Genomic DNA, 21,254 nt, shown 5'->3' on the forward strand with positions numbered 1-21,254 from the left:
CCAGTTTTGCACAATTAGGTAAACGATTCTGCTATTCTATTTATTTAAGTAAATTGTCCATCAATACATTTATTATTATCATACATACATGTATTCCTGTTTGTTTGTGTTGTGTGTGATTTGAGTGATTGTAATTGAACAAGTTTATACATTATAGTGTTGGTGGGAGGAAGCTGATGAGAGAGAGTGAGAATGAAAGAAGAGGCAAATGACAGACATATCATCCATAGCAATGCTACTTCTCTTGCGTTTCCATTCATGGATTGCACGTTTCACTACCCTTTCTGCTGATCTTTCTCCCCCTGAAGAATACACAATCTTCACTGCTTCCTCATTTGACATAACATCCCATACCTGACAATAATGAATTCATATTAGTTATAAGTGAAAACTCACTTTACGTATGATTGATAGCTACAAATTGTTAGATAATAATTTAGTCAAAAATATCAAATCATTTAATAATTCTAAGTCTCGGCTATCAATTTCACATTAAATTAATTGTACCTGAGTTTCTACCATAGTTATATTATCACATGCATAACCATAACATGTATTTGCATGATTTGCATACATACCCCATCTGAAGCCAATATTACAAATTGATCCCTTTTGGTGAGTTTTGTGTGTGTGACTTCTGGGACAGATATTAATCCGAAGTCCTTCATGCAATGGTCACCAAAAGCTCTTGAAATTGCAAACCCTGGTGATCTACCATTAGGCATCCATGCTCTGTACACTCCTTTTTCATCTTCCATACAATACACTTCCCCTCCTGATTCCATTATGCGATTCGCCTCCTCTATAAATTCAACGAAAATAATATATGACTCTACAACCTTCAGTAATGTTAAAATATATTAGGATTAACTAGCATTATTTAAAATATCTGAATATTTATTATAGGATATTAGGTCTTTATTATTTCAATTTTCTTAGTACCTATAAATACCATTTTATATTGTATCATTCTACACAACTTGAATACTTACAAACCTTTTCGGCTCCCTCTTCCCTTTCTAACATAATATCAGAGTCATGATATCCGTTTTGAAGAGGATAAGTTGATTTTCTTCTGGTGAAATCACAGTACTTTTTATATTTTTCATATTAGAATTCATTAAAATTATTTATTATAAAATATTATGTATTTATTATTACGATTCTGTTAGTGCCTATAAATATCTTAATATATTCTAACAAGTAAAAAGGAAAGCCATGCATGACTTGGCTTACTCAAGAGAGATCCTCACCTGGTAAATTTGGTTTCAAGTCTGTTGTTAGCTGAATTGGAATCAATTTTCCATCCTCTGAAGTTGTTGCCAACACAGCTCTAGAATCACCTAGATTTGCTGTAATCAGATAATTTCCCTGAAAATGAAAAGAAACTTTAGGCTACTTTATTCTGATTAATTAATATTGAATACTTCTATCTTAGCTTGTCACTAATGAATTTTTGTAGTAGTAGTGGTGATAACATAAAGAATTTATATAGCAGCTATCTATTATAAGTAATGACAGGTATGCTAACCGAAGCACCACACCTACTCTACTTCTATATAACCATATTTAATTCAGGACCCACTCCATTATTAAGACAAACATTTTTTATTCTAACAATATCATGTACTATTTTTGATACCTATCTTCTCAGCTATGAGAAGGTCAACTTTCATCATATTTGGAGTTTCATCAACCATAATATCCAAAAGTTTTTTTCCATCTATGATTTACCAAAACTAGAAATTCTAATTCTAAATCTTTCATTGCACAATCTCTTAAAGCATGTTTTTGTCAGTATTTCTGATATGCAGTGGGGTGTGAGGATTTGTTTTCATCCTCCTAACAAATTAAGATTTTGGGCATGGAAAATGTAACAAGATAACAGATCAATAACCTGTTTGATAATTGTCAAAGCTGTGGTACCACTTTGAAAGGAATCAATCCCAGTGTGCTGCTTTAGATCTTGATCAATGGCAGCATAAGACTTTAAGTAGGATTGCTTCCATAAATCAAATCCATGAATATATTCATCTGATTCCATCTTAAAATCCAAGTGAAGTGATGATGTTGCAGCCACACTTTTTTGCCAATTGCATAGCAATAAAACTGGTACTAGTTTCCTCACCCTCTTGGCTACTAAGTGTCCCCAAAGGCCATGTCCATCAAAAATTCCACATAACATCATGTCCCCTTGGCAACCAAATTCCTACCATCAGAAAACAAATCATTACATTCTAATTTGATACTCTCAGTCTTAAACATTCTAAAAAGCAATCAATTCTTAGAGCAAGTGGAGGCATACCTCCCAAACAAGGACACGATCTTGATTGACTCCTTTCTGGCCCTTATTTGTGAACACAGAAGCAAAGCTGTTGGCCTTTGTGGACTTTACAACTCCACATGATTTCAATAACAAACCATTCTTCCTTGCTGCCTTTGCCATTTCTTTCACAGCTCTTCTTCCATCATCATCTTTCTGACACTTCTTCTCTTTCTTGATGGACACACTTCGTGCCAATTCATTCACAAACGATTGGAAAAGAACCATGACGACCCCTGCATTCAAATCATAGTCTCAGATTATTTACATTTACACACATGTGACTACATATTATCCTAGCTAATTCTTTCATGATATCATGATTCATAGTTTTATAGATTCCCATTTCACAATGAAAGTACTAAAAACAATATGAGATCAAAAGAAACTGAATTTGATAGAGAAAAAGGGACAGTTACAAGAGTGTGCCTGAGATTTCCAACTACCTGCAAGAACCTGAGCAACTTAATATGATTCCTCTGAAGTTATTCACTTTCCATTGACCAACCAAGTTACAAGCGCAACCGTCATATACCAACGTGACTTACTTGTTCACAATTTTGATTGTAATTTTGTACTTTGTAGTTTGTAGTAGCTGCTGCTGTGCTGGTTTAATTTACCATTCTATCCTTGCTTTGGCAGCCATTAGATACGGAACACAGGGGCAATTTGGACAATAAAAACGAATAAATGTCATAGTTACCAATAACGACCCCAACTTCTTTTGTTCTAAAATTACTTATCAGACGGCAAATTTAGTATAGCTATCAGAATTTGGATACAAATTAGAGTGTTTGAGGACTCAACACCAAATAAAAACATACAAATTAAAAACAAAAGAATACAATTGAAGGACCACTATTGCGATTGTTTGTGATGCAGGGTCGGTACTTAACAACTGTGCCTATGACGACTTGACAAGTACCTTAAAAATAAATAACTTATTTCTGTGGATGAAATTTAGATTGTGGTCACTGGTCGGCTTTAAATAAAATCATCTTCAGTTCTTCACCTTTTTTTTTTATATATAATTTGATTAAAAACAAATTCAACAAAGTGAACACGTCAATAATGAGACAATCTGTTTAGATATATATTTTCCAATAACACAACCCCACTAATTGACCAAATACAAGGCTATCAACTTGCCAGTTGTATTAGGGGGACCCAGGAGGTCGAGGCTCAAAATAAGTGCATTTTCGGGGGAGTATTTTATTTTATCACGACAATGGACAGAGGCAAAAAAATCGTCATTTATGGCTGCGGTTGACTTAGGTGAAAGCATTTAGAAAATTCATAAAGCATATGTTTCCCAGATTTTTCCCAAGAGGAATTTAAACTCACGTTGTCATTTTAACATTTACATTAGCAAACATTACGAAAACTAGGCCTTTTTCTTTATAATTAGTAGTAAAAATAGCAACAATAATTTTGATTATGATTTATAGCTTGGCATAATATAATAAGAGTTTAATTTTGATGCACTGATAATGTGAAACGTTTTATAATATTCGTTATTTTAGATGATTATTTATGCAGTTAATATAAAAAGTAGTAAAAAATGAAAGTTGATATATTTGTTGAAATTAACGGCAAATAAAATAACAAAAAGCAAATAACAGTATATATGAAAATTGATGTTATTTTTTATTTATGAAAAAAAATGATGAATTTCATAAACATTCTAATACATATTTTTTCCTTGATATTGTAACTCAAGTCCCCCTCGCCAGGGGTTCTTTCTCTCTCTCTCTCTCTTGCAGAGTTGCAATAGAAAAATCTCTGCAAGCAATAACTTACAAAACCTCACGTAAAAAAAAAAAAAAAGGTGTGTGTAATGGTGAAACATATCTCTTGCTGAGACATGATAGTCAATGGAAAACTTGGGCAGCATAGAACTCGCCTTCATTGAAAGCAGGTCTTAGATTTTCTAAGCTCATGAACTCCAGGGGGAAACTAACAAGGTGACCTTTCACTGATGCTAACCTCTCCATGGGATCAATGCTCTCAGTAACTCCGTCATGATGATGTTCTAACTTTTTTGGAGCTATCCCTAGATCAATAGTACTGTGACCTATCTTGTCTTTCCAAAAAGCAACGCTTTGTCGGAAAGCATATCTGCATATATAATACAAAGCATGTAAGAACAAGAGACAAAAGAGGACGGAGCATGACTCATTCACCCACTCTCCTACCTGTTGTGTATCACATCATTAGGAACACAAGAAAAGACATCCTGGTAAATTTTAGTATTTTCCTGCAAAATGCAACCATGAACAATGATCAGCAATGTTAGTAAGTTATTATTACATTGGTATACATGTTCACTGTTGTTCACATAATAACCAACCATGCATAACTTTTGTCTAAACCATCTCTGTTATTTTTTTTGTATGCATAAACATGTTTCTAATTACCTTTGCTCTTGCCAACCAAATGTCATTGTAGGTAGAGTCAACAACTGGATCCATTATTTGATTGGCCTGAGGAAAGAGATGGAAATTTGCATTACAAACAGGGACAGATACACTTATATAATTGTGGGGGTAAGTGCCCTCACTAAAATTTAAAAATGTTCTAAGTAGTACAAAAGAATTATGTATAATTGTCCTCGTTATGTTATTAAATTTTACTCCACTACTCTGTCTCTCTTATTTTATTTTATGTTATAACTTTATTAAAATTTTCTAGATCCGTCATTGGTTACAAATAGGCCGCATGAAATGAACGCTCTCCAGAGAATTGAAATTTACTAACCTCTCCTGCTCCAAGACCTAAATGCTCAGACCATAGTGACAATCGGAGAGTCAAGGAGAATTTTCCTGCCTTCCAAGGCTTTCCATCCATATAGGAATCAATCAGTTCTCTGTCTTCTATAACTACACCAATCTGAAATGCATATGTGGGAGAATTAAGAGGACAGAAGGTGATGCAAAAATTATGCTCTGATAAACAACTTGAAAGCCCAAGTAAAGTTTTTCAAATGACAATCAACAGATCAATTCCTGAAGATTTTAAGGGTGAGATAATAATTAATCGAGAGTCCTATGATAAAACAAAGAACTTATATTGATTCGCAAGTCTGATGAAAATTATTCTGTCTTCATTTTAGTTGCATTTTGTAGGCTAAATCTGTTACCTAACAATTTTTGAAATATGCATCAAATTGACAATTTGGACTAGGAAATTCAGTTATGTTTAAACTTCAAACTATAACTCTTAAATGTGGAATAGCTTGTTACAAGTAAAAAACAATACAGAGTAAGAAAAAATTGTTGCAAGATGTTGACTACATCAGTCCGAAAGTATAAAAATTACTTTGGCTGGAATTAAACATCAGCTACACTTGATATAGTTCTAGAGGGGAGTGAGATGAATCAGCAAAGAAAAAAATTCAAATAACCGAACAAATTTGGAATGCCTAAGATGGGTGAAACAAACGTTTGGAATGTACCTCAGAATCTCTGGAGCCAAGTAAACTCCTATCATTAATATTAGCAGATCCAATCAAACATGTACAATCATCAATAATCATGATTTTGCTGTGAACATAGATCTGAAATATTCACATATGATTAAATCTTTGAAGTATGCATATATGACTAAGCTGACTGTAACAACTTTGGTATAAGACCATAATCGCGAAAGAGTACCTGGCTGGTTACCAAGGGAACACTATCACAAAGTCTACCATGTGCCCTGAGGCCGAAGAAAGAGATATAGTCATGCATTTTTGAACCAAGAAGTTCATACAAATTATGTAATATAGAATTCTGTCCTCGGCAGATAGTTCTATACTGCCAATGCATTATGGCTCTCACAGAGGCCGCACCGCTGTCGTCCAGGCCCCCCTACACAATAAAGAAGTGAGAAAACCATTCACACACAACACACACGCTCACACATTCTTTCAGTGTTGAAGAGGAAATAAAGGAACCAACCTGGAAGCCAGGAAGGAGAGGTATGACAATTATGACCCTAAAAGTTTTCTTATCATCGTAAGCTCGCCTAATCCGTTGATATAAAGCTTCTGATACACGATTTCGTATTACATCATCCCGTGAAAGACCTGAGATAAAAAATTGATTCTGGAGAAGTTGCCCAGGACAAAACAGAACAATCAGAACTATGTCCTTGAACAGACTTCGGAAGAGAAAAAGAAGGCATCACAATCAAAATTAGAAAGTGAAAGTTGAAAAATTGGAAGCCATTAAGGTGTCAAAAGGAACTAATTATCTCTTTGAGAAAACCAGGAGAGAAGCATTTGGAAACTGGGAAATAAAGTCATAGCAGCAGACACTATGGAATGTCTACAATCAGCTTACATAAAAGAGATGATAAATGCAAGATATATCAATGAAACAAGAACTGATTACTGCTTTAGAACAGACATTACTCTAAAAATGTCAACATAGCATAAACAACATGCAAGTCAACACATACTGCTCTAATCCTGATAAACAACCGTCTAAAGAAATTCTGAGAGGACAGATATTCTGTAGGAAATATTAGTATGGCATTTAATGTAATTGCTACCCATATCCACTAGATGTTATTTCAGTACAATCATGAGCTTCTAGACAGATTTTATCATTAATAAGCAAAATTAGTTTTAGCATGATCATACGCAAAGCCATCATATTTCAAATTATTTACCATGCAGTATTGATATGATAAAAGAAGTGTAAAATTTGATACCTCAATGTAGATGAAATATTCTGCCTTCTCAATTAGAGAGCAATATGCCTTGTGGATGCTTTCTTCGGTTTGGCTTGTTCCAGCTGACCATTGAGTGACACTTCTAATAACCTATCAATTAGATGATGTTTTAATAGTAGAAAATACAATGACAAATTGAATTATATATACCAAATAGTATAGGAATAAGATATGTTACATCCTTAATAAAATAAAATTGTCAGAGAATCAGAAATATCATTGATGTCCAATGGATTTAGTTTTTATGTTGCATAAAAAGAGAGATAGTTTAGATGCTACCAACAAATACCTGACTTCTCTTATATTTGATGCTGAAAATAGAATAATTATATTTCATTGAAACTTTAATGAGATGATGTCGCATCTCCATACACACAGGAAAGAAATTGCACAATGCCATAATTCATTGGCACAATTTGTTTAAGGTGTGGTCAGTGCACAAAAGAGAACACCACACCTGACAACGACACGAAACACGAGGGCCAACTTGTCCAGAGTCTTCTGCAAAACCTCCATGCTCACCAGGTCCTGGTGTTTTCCACCACTCTTGATCTGAATTCTGGACATCACCAAGAGATACTCTATCCAGAGACATTTTCCTTTGATGACGCACTTGCACACCATCAAGATTGTCTACAAATCCCTTCATTGGTGTATCAGAACTAAGTGGTTCAACTCTGGTCTTCCATAAAGAGAAAGAAAGACCGCTGCTGAGCCTACTAGCAGTCTGGTCACGCAGATATGAAAATGAGCTTGACCCACTTTTGGGGTCTTCTTCAGAAGTATTGAGCGCACCAGACTCCCGAGGCAATAGTAAAGGAATATCATCAGTTGCTGAGCTAAAGGAGTCTTCCCTCATCATGGTTCTGTTGTTGTCATTATTCCTGTATTCAATCTTCACCTCTGTGTCCTTTCCCAAGTAATGTGGAATAACCATATGATGCCGAGGCATAAGTAATGGTATCGCTTGCTCATTTGGAGCTTTGTTCCTCTGAGGGGAGAAAAAAGGACATTATTTCTTTCCTATTGAGTATTTAGCACTAGAATGCATGGATACTTCAACACAATAGCAGACAAAGTCTACCTTGGCAAAATTCCATCTCTGAACAAAGTGCCTCGCTATGTCACGACAAGGTGGCCCCCAAAGTGCACAATGAACATCATGCCAAGGCATACGCGGGTATTTTCCACGGTCCAATTCATCTTTCATCATATCTTCCCATGAATTTGGTTCAGATTCCCTGCCAAAATTGAAAACAAATCCATGCATTAACAACATAAAGTTAACATTTGATCAAGTAATGATGGGTAAATCTTAATACACGCCTAGTGCAAAAGCCAGAAGTTTTATACTAGTATCCAAGTGAATTTGAATAGGCAACTAAACTACTCTGAAAACTCATTAAACAACATTAATGGCTAGTATAGAACTGCAGTGTGATGAATTACCAATAAAAAGAAACCTATAAAAAGTTTCTTGTGATCTTATTTTCCAATTACGCACAAAAGTTACCTTGGATTATAATAGTCCTTTCCTGGCCAGATAATAGGAGGGAGATCCCCAACTTTATGTTCAGGGGTGTCATAACGACCAAAGCACAAATCCAGTCCTCCAATAAAGCAAATCTGGTGGTCAACAATCACAAGTTTCTCATGATGCGACCTATATATAATCATGAACCCATATAAGAAACCATAAATCTGTAACATATTTTATTGACTATGCTATGTGTACACCAAAATCAGTCACTAGTATAAAACACATATTGGAACACAAATACACATTGAAAATAAATTAAACTATATATGTATTTATACACAAATACATTTGTGGCTGATTTTAGTAGCTGATTTTGGTGTACGAATAACATTTTTGATATTCTATACTTGTAAATAAAAACTTACAGGTAAACACCAGTAGAAAAGTGGTCAGGATAATAATATTTTTGATATTCTTCACATAATAATAATAATAATAGTATAACAAGATATACAATTAAGCTTAGGAAATTAAGTTTGCATACCACAGGTAAACACCAGTAGAAAAGTGGTCAGGATAGCGTAATACCCTCACATTCTCGTGAATGCTAAGAAGCTTTCTCCTGCTATAAGAACTATTGATTTTCAAAGCAAGGGCTACCTCTTTGTAGATAAGAACGAAAATCTGCATGTTTGGAAAAATAAAAAGAATCATGAAGATCTCAACATGTCTTTGAGGAGAAAAATCATGAATAAATAGCTGATGAGTAGCAACTCCAACTAAGGAAATATTATCACAGGTGAAACAAATGCAAATAAAATAAATGAAAGCCAACATTCTCAGAAACCTTCAAAACTAATCAGTAAGTTGCAAAGCAGATGGCTGATAGGATTCACATTAACAGTTACCTGGACCCCTTGCTTAGCTCTTGCTTCCAGCAAATTATCAAGCCTTGATGAAGCATGAGCATGAAAAGGGCGCTTTAGATACAGTTCTGGGCACAACCACCAGCCACAAATAAATATCTGCATGAATCTCTCGATCATTGAACAGAACTCAAAATTGATTATTATTTTCCTTCTTGTGATAAAAAAATTATGCAATAAGTGGCCTCAAATGTTCTGGTACTAGACTATACAAACCTCTGATTTTGCATCCTTGATTGAAGAAGCAATTGCCTCAAATGCGGCACGACCATCTACAAACCATTGAGCCTGACTTCCATCTTTGATTAAGCCTCTTGGAGGAGCATAAGAACCATAGCGGTGGGGATGACACCATCCTTCAGGGGGCTTGAGTCCAGCATCATTAATTGCAGTGACCCAATCTTTAACTTTAGCACTACTTTTTACTCTAACTCTAATACACCGGTTTCCACAAGTTACCTACAGTTTGCTAAGTTCTGTATTAGAATACCATCGTCCTCAATAAAGGTTTAACATGGATATCACACATACTAATCAGCTAATAACCGATAAGAGTTATAAGCACAGCAAAAGAATATGCGCTGCCAATTTAGCATTATATCCTCTTAAGTCATAAGTGACAAGAGTAAGACAATGAGGCAACAACAAAAATACAAGAGCACCTTTCTTACCTTAAACGAATGGCGCAAGGGATTTCGATCCTTCATTTCTTGTGCCAGTGATTGACGATGATCCACATTCCCATCCGAGGAAGGTAGTACATCAAAAGCAATAATGTCCAAAGGTTGTACATCAAAAGGATCTGCTAGCAGTGCCAAGAATCCAGGTTTCAGTACTGCCCAAACCTGCACAGAACAAGACAGGAAGCTGATACATGGTAAAGTCAAGCCAAATATAATAGTGTTACTCAAAAAACTTCATGAAACAATAGTGAAAATAATAACATCATTGCTTCATGACATAAATATCAAAAATCAATTGATCTACCATAAAAACAGAACGTTCTTACAATTTAAGTTTATCTCAACATTTGATATTTGTATTACTGTAGTATTATATATAGACAGAACATTGTCCCTTATCATATTAGTCTCAAATTTCTGCATTCTGGTATTCCTGAAAGCCTGGTTTAAGTATAAAGTCATGCACATGTTTTCACCTAAAAAACTTAAACTTTTAGAGAGATGATTCATAACAATTAACAAATATTTTATCGTTTTAATTATGGAAATAAATATATGAGGACAAAAGTACCAGTAACTTAACAGTCCTAGCAAGATTTCTGACTACTTCAGTAGTTCCAATGTATTATTGTTACTATGCAAGATGCAACCTACTTTGTCTAACATTCTTCAAAACAGATCAAGATGAATGAAGCATATTGCCTAGTCTCAAAAGCAGGATTTTGTTACCTTCTGCCAGTTATCATTACAACAACGAAAACAATCAGACAAACAACACTTTCTGGAATTATCATCCTTTGAAAATTTTGGCAGATGCATCACCATCACATAATCTTCATGTAGCTTGGAACCATATTCAGGTAAAAAGGATAACTTTGATACCCCCAGAAACTTGCAAACCTACAGCAAGAATGCAACAAGAAATTACAGACCAGTCAAACAATTGATTCTTCAATAACAAATGGTAAATAGGCATGAACATTGAATGAAAACAAAATTTATTACAGATTTAGAGGTAACAAAGTCCATATCATATGAGATGTATGACATACCAAATATGGTAGCTAAACATCAAAGTAACTTTGAGCCTAACAGAAGCAACAGTCAAAATAAGAAGGTTTGAAGGAGGTTTCCAACAACTTGAGTGGTATTTTTGTAGGGTGCACACTTGGTTTTACTTGAACTTCACAAACAAGGATGTGTATCTTGGAAATTTAATTACTTTTTGGTCAATCAATATTTCAATAAAACTGATAAACTTTTAATTTTCTATCCCCCCCCCCCCCGGGCCCCCCCTTCCTTTTCTTTTTTTTTTCTCCCCCTGTTTGGCCTTTTTTTAAGCTTTCCTTTATTAAGGCTGTCAAATATGATATGAAGTTAAATTGAAGAATAAAAGAATAAGCATGCAAGAACTGAATGAAGCCTCAGTGTTAAATTTTCATCAGTTTGTATTTGCGATATATCTAGTTATTATACTTATATCTTAGCTATGACGTCCATGCAAATGAGTTAATACTAGCTGGGTGCCTCGGTCATCCTCAGATGGAAGCAAATTGCCTTCATTTCACATGTTACACTAACAAACTAAAGCACAGTCCTTGAAATTCCAAAGTGAATTCACAGCACACACCTCTCTTGAGTTAACAATAGTTATATTTCCCAAAAAGTGATTGAGATACCCCTGCATCGCAATCTTTGCCCTGTCTGCTGTAGTCTCTTGTGTTCCTAAAGCTGGCCGCAGAATTGGTAGAGCAGCACTAGATGGAACATCTCTGGAACAAAAAGCAACAGATGAGCGATTCCAGCCACACAGGATATCATAGATGCAGTTCTAAGATCCTGGTGTTGAGGGTGATCACCTTTCTTTAACACTTTCATCATGATGATTATTTAAAGGCATGACTTCATCATCAGCTTCATCATCAATGTGCACCATAGCTGCAAGGTCTCCTATTCCTAGATTTTGAAGCCAGTCTTTAACCTTTAATATAATATTTGAGCAAAGATTACATTAAAATCCAAAATTTTGCAAGGTGTAATCAATCAGAATCACATTATAAATAATCTACAAAAGCACTTAGCTTCCAATAGAAAATTAGAACTGATTAAAGACATACATGCTCTTGCTTCTCATGAATTTCCTCAATAAAGGCGCGCTTCTTTAACATGAAATGTAAATAAAACACTTGGGAAGCTTTCTTCACCAGCTGCCACTTGAACTGATGATGATGGAATGAACATTAATAAGTAAATAAATAAATAAATAAATAAATAATAGTGAACATTGTTCAACATGAAGCTGGCATGTGCGGCAGTTATGTCACGTGATCTCGGGATCGCGGAATTGAGAAGAAATGGAGACGGGAGAAAGTCGTACCTGTCTGTAGCGAAATAGAATGGTGTAAGATAGGAGAGCGGGGGTAATGTCGGCGGCCTCTGGCCGAGACACGGATATAATGGTGGCTTCCGGCAACTCATCGAAGATCCGACTAGGCTCCGGCGGTGGCCAGAACGACGACGTCGAAGCCTCCGGCTGAATTTGGTGGTACTGGTGGCTGCTGCTGCTGCCACCGGCAATTCGCGATTCCATGAACTGTGTTTGGGTGGATTCGAATCCGATCCACGTACAGATTTATTTATTTATTTATGTTTAATTTTGATTGATTAGAAGTAGACGGGTACGGCAGCTTGAACGTCGAGGTTCGACATGTGCATGGCTTCGCTTCGCTTCGCTTCTTTCTTTTCTTTCTTCGCTTTGCCCTTTCCACCTTCTTTTCCACTGAAATGGACAAATCTTTTACACAGAAAAAGCCAATAGCAATTTTATTATTTTGCATATTTATTTACATTAACAATGGGATTAACTTTGATAGAATCTAATTATAAATTTTAATTTTTGATGAATTAAGAATGTAAAACTCATTTAGGATTTTCATTACTAAATTTATATTTATAATTAAAATAGAATATTAACTTAATGATGTCTAATTTTTTGTATCTGTATATTTGTATACAGTTGATACATTCATATATTATATCTTTACTACCATAGTAGTATATTTTCCACAAAACTGTAATTTTTTCAAGAAATTAAACAAGTAATTCCCTTCTGTTAGATATGGAAGAAAAAATATAGCTCGTGTGCAATTAGTATTTCCCAGCGTGTTTGGTTTGCTAATTAAAAGACTCAACACAAATATTACTGTTCATACCCAATCCAAATTATAAAATTATGCCCAATAAAAATATAAGGTCTATTTCAAAGGACTTATTTTTTTGAAAGGTCAAACACCACAAAAGAGACCGACCGTATACTTATTTAAATAAGTAACTGTCTTTTCAAATTTTTTTTTAAACAAACTCCTATGATATAAGATAAGATAGAATTACTATCACCATGGAGGTCATCAAATTCTACTATAAATACACTGACACCCTCATGTTCTACTCTACTAAAAATCTGCCTAAAGTCCTTACTCACTTAAATATTGGAGTCTCTTATAGGTATCACCTCAGCACCAAAGAAGACGGACGCTATCACACCAAAGGACCTGGATTTCATATTCAGATATCAACATTTCAGGTAACTCTTGAAACAATTATATATATGATTACTTTTATATTAAAAATATAAAACATATATTTTTGAATTTTTTATTTAAGTTAAATAAATATATAAAATATAAAGTAATTACATAAATACGTAATCATGCACACTTCGGACGCTGAAGAGTAAGATTACAAATGAGCATATTTCGACGTTTGAGATCTCATTATATGATCGAGCGACACCGTGACATATCCTAGGTGCACTCAGAATATATTTTACATAGGAGATCGGGTACTGAGCACTCGAGATATGTTTAATTTTAAAATGGAGTCTCAGCACTTGAGATACGTGCAACATTCCTAATTTGGAACTTAGCATCCGAAATATAGTGAAACGTATCATTTTACTCTCAGCACCCGAATATGTGTATTATGCTTTAGGCATCTCTACACCCAAGATATCTTGAAGAATAACTCTATTTGTAGAGTCTATTCCTCAACTATATTTCGGATGCTGAGGCCTCAATTAGACATCTTGCATGTATTTCCGATACTGAAACCCCCTTTTAAATTGAAACGTATCTCGGCTGCTCAGTATCCGATCTCCCATGTAAAACATATTCTAGATGCACCCAAGATATGTCACGGCATCACCCAACCACATAACGAGGTCTTAAACACCGAGATATGCTCATTTCTTGTCTTACTCCTCAATGTTCGAGATGTGTATAGTTACGGATTTACGTAATTACTTCATATTTCATATATTTTCATAATTTATATATTTATTTAATTTAAATAAAAGATTATATATTTTTTGGTATTGTAAAATTATAAAAGATATAGAATTTGTTTAGACATCATTCTCGTAAAAGATCCTCTTTTAAAAGATATTTTTTAAAAGATCTCTTATAAAAATAAAAATAATTTTATATTTAGATATCTTATGTAAAAAGATCTTTTTATTTATCAATTATATTTAAATAAAATAAGATAAAAATATTTTTTTATTCATTTATTATGTAAAAAATATATTTTTTAAAAAAATATAAACGATAACTTAAAAAAAAATATATTTTTTATTTTTTAATGTATTTAATAAATTTTTAATAGTAAATTTTTTTATTAATTTAACTGCGCTAAAAAAAAGTTGCTAAAAAATAGTAAGTAATAATCAGATCAGATGGTAATGACCACATTGTTTAGTGTAATTGGGCTGGCCCAAAATCCTAACCCATGACTGAAAAAATCAATTCTGATCCATTGGACCTCAGTTGACCTGTGACCACATAACGAGATTTCCTAAAAACGACAGAGGAAGCTGTCACAGTCCAACTGACACGTTAGCGTTTTGGCCAAACTTGCAGTCTTCACATTCCTCAAAGCAAACCTATTCCGATTCTTATTTTGCTTCCCCTCTTTTTCTTTCTCTTCTCTCAAAGTCAAAATTCAATTCCACTTTTTACAGGATTCATTCATTCCCCGTTCGGCGAGAGATCATGGCGATGATTGCGGACATTCTCGTTGCGGCTGACACCGTCGCAGTCACCGCTGCCAAAGGCCTATGCGTCCTCCGTAGCTGCAATTCCACCTGCAACGTTTCCGTCACCGATTCCCTCGCCGACCAGATCTCGGCCATCCTTCAGCCTTACGACGCGGTGGCGCCGCCGCCAGTGAAGCCTAGATCGTACAGGATGCCGCGTCGGACGCTTCTTCGGAATAAACGACGAACGAAGCGCAAGTTGTCGGGCGACGGCGCCGGGGACAACGAAAACGAGGGCTTTTTCTTTGGCGACGGAGGCGATGGTGTTTTCGGAGGAGGCGGCGGCGGAGGGTTCGGAGGAAGCGGCGGACGTTGGAATTTCAATAGGTTTGGGGACGGGCATAATGATTGGGATGAACATTCGTCTTCGATTCCGGACCCTGCGTTCGATTTCGTGTACCAGGTGCTGTCTTGGATCATGCTTTCGAATTGCATCCATTTCGCGTTCAAGAGGATCGTTCAAATCCTTGCGGATGGCGCGATTGTGGATTCTGGTGATAGGGAAAAAGTTCCAGCTAGATTAACCCCAATTTGTTGATTTGCTAGTTCATACTTCATAGCTTGGAAAAGAAATTCGTCGAATTAACGCTTGTTAGTTGGTAACTCGGAATTACCTCTCTATTTAATTGGGAATTTAAATGTAAATATTGTATATAATAATTTTCTTATTTATCATAAAATTTCATGGTAATTGCTTCATTTAGATTTGCTGTTCTGTTCTTGTTAGTGTTTTGTTCATGGTTGTGCTAGTTTCGAATAGTTTAAGAGACACGTGATTCTGGTTTGATTTTGTTATTGATCATTGGTGCATGGGTTTAGGGTAATCTATACGGGTTCTGCTTGCAAAGCATGGCCTTTTATAAGTTATATGTAGAAAACTATGGGTCTTTATTGTCTTGATTTGTTTGTGAATTGAGGTAAGGTCTTGGACTGATTTTATTTTCAATTTAATATTTGCCAGATATGATGATAGTTCTTATTGAATTGGAATGCCATTTTGAGATAGCAGATGCTTGATTATTACTGTCTTTAGTCCAAAATTGAGGAATCATGATCACATTACTCTTGAACATTCCCCCCCCCCCCCCCCTCCTCTCTTATTACTGCCATCATTGTACTTGTACAGTGTATGCTGTAGGATTGATTGGTTGTTTAAAGTTTGAACCTATCGGAGTTAAAGTGTTTAATCTTTTTGAGCTCTTCTGATTTCAGTAGTTTGGTTGGCTTGTTTGTTCGAAATTGCCTCAACCTCAGTGTATGATTCATTTCATTGTGAATAGAATAAGGAATATTTACATGATCAAAAGCACGATGACCATTGAACTTCTGTGTTACTCTTGGTAACTTACTCGTATGCTTGTTTGTATAACTTGGGTTCGGTGTTTACGATATGATTTATTGTTAGCTGAGTAGTAGTCTTTCTTAAAATGAAGGCCGGGTATGTGTTTTTCTTTGCTTGCTCCCATATGTTTCTTCTCGAATTATGTCAAAGAAAGTGGCAACTCGATTCTATTCTTTGTCATTTTTTTGCTTCTTTGATTTGTTGTTTTGTAAGGTTTATATCTTTCCCGAGGAGGTTGAGGGACATTCCATTGCCTTGTACATTACAAACTACGTTACGTTATTATTAGGTTTCAAATAGTATACTATTTATTATGCAAATGTTTAATTTTCTGAACCACTACAAAATAAGTGAATTTAATTATGTCTATACTATAGTTTTAAAAATCGAATCGGATCGATCGGTCCAACTAATTCAACCGTAAATCAAATGCTATTACAGTTCAATTCATTTTAAAATAAACCACTAAACACAAAATCGTTTAAAAATTGTTGAATTGGTCGGTTGAATCGAACTAAAATTCAAATGGTTTTTTAAAAACGGCGTCGCTTTACACTGTGTTATATATAAAAAAAAAGGTCACGTTCAGCACAGCAGCCTCCTCCTACCTCATTCTCATCAAAACCTCAACTCTTTTTCTTTAAACAAAAAAAAATTCCTAATTTACATCGTCACTTCAAGGAGTGAGACATTGCCAATGTCTGTCACGCTATCATTGTTCTTAAGCTCTGCAACTCCACTTCACTCTAATCGCAAGTAGTACTTTAAATTTAGATAATAATTTAAAATTTATATTAAACTATAATTATGTTTTAATATATTTATTTATATTTTATTTAGGATAAAATATATTTTTTGTCTTTAAAATTTAGCAAAAATTTTAAAAATACTCTTAAATTTTATTTTGTTTTAATTTTATCCAAAAAATTTTCGATTTGTATCAACTATACCCCTGGCTGCTACTTTTTCAAAAAATATTGGAACAATTTAACAATAATTTTATAAGAACAATTTTCAATACAAGCAAATCAAGCATAATTTTCATATATTTTTGTTTAGATTTCTTAAATTTTTTGAAAATTTAGCTATCAACAATATATTCAATACAAATCGAAAATTTTTAAGACAAAATTAAAATAAAATAAAATTTAGGGATATTTTTAAAATTTTTACTAAACTTCAAAAACAAAAAAAATATTTTACTTTTTTATTTATTATTTTATTATAAAACAGTTATTTCGGTTAAACTACGATTAAACTGATTAAACTAATAAACCAATAAATTAGTAACTAAAACAATTCAGCGACGAATTTAGTTTTCAAAACCTTAGTCTATATATTACAATTACAATTAACTACTAAATTCATTGTTCGTAAATATACTGAGGCCAAATATACAGTATAGTTGCTGCCATTTGCAGTATGATATGCTCATCATAATCAACAAGACTTGATTATTAAGTGGGGATGTCATTACAAATCTCATTGTAGGTTCCACATACACTTGACTTCAAATCTATATGCCAACCTAATTCGGATAAAACTTTATTTTTTATGAATAGAATAAAAACATTTAAAGTAACTTGGCACATGTTATTTCCCATGTTCTCCAAAAAAAAAAAAAAAACTATTAGATAACTAATACTTATGTTTGTTTTTGTGTTACATTTAAATCAATACGTACTAACCAATTTTTTATCCTTTTTAACTGAAAGTATTGACTTTCTAGCATTGTCCAAATTAAAATACTATGAAAGTTAATTGTATTTCACCACATTGAACTTTATGCATGAAAGCGTGTAGAGACAAGACAATTTATGTTAATTAATTACCATTTTGTGCAAAGAAATAAAAAACACCTTTTAACAGAAATTTCTTACCATGATCACTCTGAATAGCTTTTAGTGTCTGTTCAGATTGTATTTCTATGAAACTCTTATAATTTTGAAGACATGACAGTGACTGAGATTTATTTATTAGCAAGTAAATACAAGTGTACCTTGAACAAGCATCAACAAGACTAAGATAGTATCTATATTCACTTTATGAATTCACAGGAGTTGAACTCCAACTATCAATAAAGACAAGCTGATCAAGTGGTTGATGATAAACCATTTTAGAATCATAGAATGGTAAATTAAAGCATGTAATTTTTCATAGAGCAAAATTTACAGATAGTCAGATACTAAACAAAGAATTATCAGATTTTATTGATATATGTATGTTTAATATTACATTACTGCAACACCCTTATATTTTGCATAGCAGTGTGGTCAAGCCTTTTATGCCACAATTTAAGATCACTATATCTATGACATTGCTGCTAAAGCTACTTTTTCTAGAGATTCTTGTCTTTTATTGGTAAAGAAAAAATTACAAACAATGTTATTATTGTATAAAGTACTAGGATCTGAACTATATGAAGAGGGATTATTTGTGTACAAGCAAGTAGGATATCTTGTAAAATAAGGAATAGATTTAGGGACAATCAAATCATCAAATGCATATATGCCACCTTTAGTGAAACGCTAAAGGAGAAGCTCTTGTGAATCCTAATAACGAATGTTATACTGTTTAGGCCAAAATTGAAAGTAAACATGGTTAGTTATCCTTTGCGAACTTAGAAACACTTAAAAGATTTTGAGTAATTGAAGGCACATATAAGAGATCCTTTAATCTAAAATAAGCATTATTATTCTTGTTATATAAAATTGAAGCGTCGTGATTGTGAATTCGAATACCTAATCCATTACCTACAAAGAGCTGATCAAATTCTGAAGTGTTTAGTGCATAAGTAAGCAGATTTTCATGATCAGGTGTCACAAAATGCTAGCACCTGAGCTAGAAAACCATGTTGAATTACATACTGACGAAGAGAAAGGAATGGTGAGATATGCTTGGGGTTGGTGAAAAGATGATGAAGGTGATGAGGAAAGAGAGTTTGAATATGGGACATGAATTGAGCTTGAAGCAGAAGTTGAATTTGGTTGAAAATTTTGGTCAAAGCGATGAAAGAAATTAAGCTCTATGTCTATTTCTGCCACAAATCTAACAATCTGTTCTTTGATTATTTCATGAAGTTCTTCCTCTGCGATCAAATCTACCACCACGTCCTCGGAAAAATTGAGCACTTCTACTAGAACTTTTTAGAAAGATTGTGAGGTTAGCCAAAGGAATGTGTTGTGATGGAGTCCTGAATTCTTCTAGCATATCTTCATATGCAAGAAGAAAAGATTTAGCTTCACACACGAAAAAGAGCTGTTACGGTGGGTAACTGGAGATTGATGGGCTAAATGGTGTTGGTTGGCCTAAATGTGTGAAGGAGGAGGATTTCGAATGGGTCTGCAACTCGGGGGCCTCCGTCCGACTTGTTTCTGTGAGGAGATGGGGTGGTACCTGCAAAGACACTCCGATGCCTAAGTTAGCAAGAGTGAGAGCAGGTCTAGAGAGTATTGGAATTAGAGATACCTGAGGGGTGTCAGTGTATTTATAGTGGTGAACCAATAACCACCGTTGGAGTAGTGCCATATTTTTAGGGTGGTAACCGTCCCATTATCTTAGGGAGGTTAGGATATGGCTCGTAGAAGTGGTTAGAGAGATTCTAGGGGCAGTTACTCATTTGAATGAGTGCTTATCCGCCAGCTAACCCTCGTGCCCGACTTCTTTAGAACAAGTCGTAGTGAGTACCGACTTCATAGGATGAAGATTGGTACTGGTGAGGCCCAACCCTTTGGATTAGGTCTTTTGCTTGATCCTGGGCCTTTATTATTGGGCCAGGATATGAACATTGCCCCTACTCGAGCCCAATTTTTTCAAGATTTGGGTTCGAGTATTCTGCTCGGGGTCGTAGCCGACTTGTTGGCGGACCGACGTGATGGTTTGAAACCGACGTGACTTTCCGTGTCCTTTTGGTTCTGACAGTTACGTCTAATCAAGCGTCGTGTCCGTTAGGGATGTGCGTAGGTCTTGGTAACGGTGCATTCTCATTAATGACTGCCCCGCTTTTACCATTATGCCCCTTAGCATGTTTATAAATACTTTCCCTCTCTTTCATTTTTTCGTTTCTGCGATTTTTCAAATTTTCTCTTCCTTCGTTCGTGCTGCGCTCTTGTGTTTCGGAGACTTCTGCTTCTTTCCAACCTTCATTTTTGGATAAAGGTTAGCTTTTCTTCTTTCGTAACATGCCTTATGTTTGCATGCTTTTATTTTGTAGATAGATAGGTTGGTTTGTAGACTTTAGTTCCGTATTTCTTCCCTTTAGAGACCGTGTTTTTTATTTTCCTTTTCTTTTCCTTTTGTAGGTTTTTGTTACCCTTTATAAGAAAAGAAATGGATTCCGTAGATGTTCTTTCTCAATGGGTTGATGTTACAGTCCTAGGGGAGGAACCCTTGGTCGATGCTGAATTTATCACCCACCTTCGTACTCACCACAGAATTTGTACTTCTGAGGAGGACGAGCCAAAGTATGAGTTGGTAGTCCCGGGTCCAGAAGACCGGGTTTGTTTTGGGAGGGCCAATGAGGCGGCCCTTCATTTTTTCTTTATGTATGAATGTATGATCACCCGTTTGGGTGTTTTTCTTCCTTTTTCGAATTTTGAGATGTCCGTTTTGCACCACTGTCGAGTTGCCCCTACCCAACTTCACCCCAATTCTTGGGGTTTTCTGAAAATTTGCCAATTTATTAGTCAC

General features: G+C 34.8%; 3 protein-coding genes across 4 annotated transcripts; 1 reads left to right on the forward strand and 2 right to left on the reverse strand.

Annotated features, from left to right (window-relative positions):
* Positions 1-14: 14 nt before the first annotated feature.
* On the reverse strand, positions 15-3,174 carry LOC130969876 (probable protein phosphatase 2C 41). Of its 2 annotated transcripts, none has more exons than XM_057895789.1 (6): positions 2,743-3,174; positions 2,306-2,559; positions 1,898-2,209; positions 1,254-1,371; positions 579-802; positions 15-354 (listed from the first exon to the last, which is right to left on the reverse strand). In XM_057895789.1, the coding sequence occupies exons 2-6, from the start codon at positions 2,549-2,551 to the stop codon at positions 145-147; spliced, it is 1,110 nt and encodes a 369-aa protein (XP_057751772.1). In that variant the 5' UTR covers positions 2,552-2,559; positions 2,743-3,174; the 3' UTR covers positions 15-144. The 2 variants fall into 2 exon arrangements, with proteins under 2 accessions (XP_057751772.1, XP_057751767.1); XM_057895784.1 differs by having other exon boundaries at positions 2,770-3,171.
* An 855-nt stretch (positions 3,175-4,029) lies between these two features.
* LOC130933348 (phospholipase D zeta 1) lies at positions 4,030-12,721 on the reverse strand. Its single transcript, XM_057862939.1, has 20 exons — positions 12,509-12,721; positions 12,249-12,350; positions 11,991-12,112; positions 11,762-11,903; positions 10,861-11,031; positions 10,120-10,293; positions 9,665-9,907; positions 9,431-9,547; positions 9,067-9,206; positions 8,556-8,705; positions 8,127-8,283; positions 7,500-8,033; positions 7,022-7,132; positions 6,265-6,411; positions 5,977-6,174; positions 5,778-5,879; positions 5,081-5,212; positions 4,741-4,806; positions 4,519-4,580; positions 4,030-4,441 (listed from the first exon to the last, which is right to left on the reverse strand). Exons 1-20 carry the CDS (start codon positions 12,719-12,721, stop codon positions 4,195-4,197), a joined length of 3,330 nt encoding a protein of 1,109 aa, XP_057718922.1. The 3' UTR covers positions 4,030-4,194.
* Positions 12,722-15,063: 2,342 nt separating this feature from the next.
* LOC130960430 (uncharacterized) lies at positions 15,064-15,926 on the forward strand. The gene has a single exon (XM_057885828.1). It carries the CDS (start codon positions 15,180-15,182, stop codon positions 15,759-15,761), a length of 582 nt encoding a protein of 193 aa, XP_057741811.1. The 5' UTR covers positions 15,064-15,179; the 3' UTR covers positions 15,762-15,926.
* The last annotated feature ends 5,328 nt before the right edge of the window (positions 15,927-21,254 follow it).

The sequence above is a fragment of the Arachis stenosperma genome, chromosome 1 (assembly GCF_014773155.1).
Source record: "Arachis stenosperma cultivar V10309 chromosome 1, arast.V10309.gnm1.PFL2, whole genome shotgun sequence".
NCBI classification, from domain to species: domain Eukaryota; kingdom Viridiplantae; phylum Streptophyta; class Magnoliopsida; order Fabales; family Fabaceae; genus Arachis; species Arachis stenosperma.

Excerpts from the sequence above, each read along its gene's own strand:
- LOC130969876 (XM_057895789.1), bottom strand. The coding sequence starts at position 2,551 with ATGGTTCTTTTCCAATCGTTTGTGAATGAATTGGCACGAAGTGTGTCC. Across the intron at positions 803-1,253 it reads CTTGAAACCAAATTTACCAG|AGGAGGCGAATCGCATAATG; the intron begins GTGAGGATCTCT and ends TTGAATTTATAG. Across the intron at positions 355-578 it reads TAATATTGGCTTCAGATGGG|GTATGGGATGTTATGTCAAA; the intron begins GTATGTATGCAA and ends CATTATTGTCAG.
- LOC130960430 (XM_057885828.1), top strand. The coding sequence starts at position 15,180 with ATGGCGATGATTGCGGACATTCTCGTTGCGGCTGACACCGTCGCAGTC.
- LOC130933348 (XM_057862939.1), bottom strand. The coding sequence starts at position 12,721 with ATGGAATCGCGAATTGCCGGTGGCAGCAGCAGCAGCCACCAGTACCAC. Across the intron at positions 10,294-10,860 it reads GTAATGATAACTGGCAGAAG|GTTTGGGCAGTACTGAAACC; the intron begins GTAACAAAATCC and ends TGTTCTGTGCAG. Across the intron at positions 9,908-10,119 it reads CCTTGCGCCATTCGTTTAAG|GTAACTTGTGGAAACCGGTG; the intron begins GTAAGAAAGGTG and ends AGCAAACTGTAG.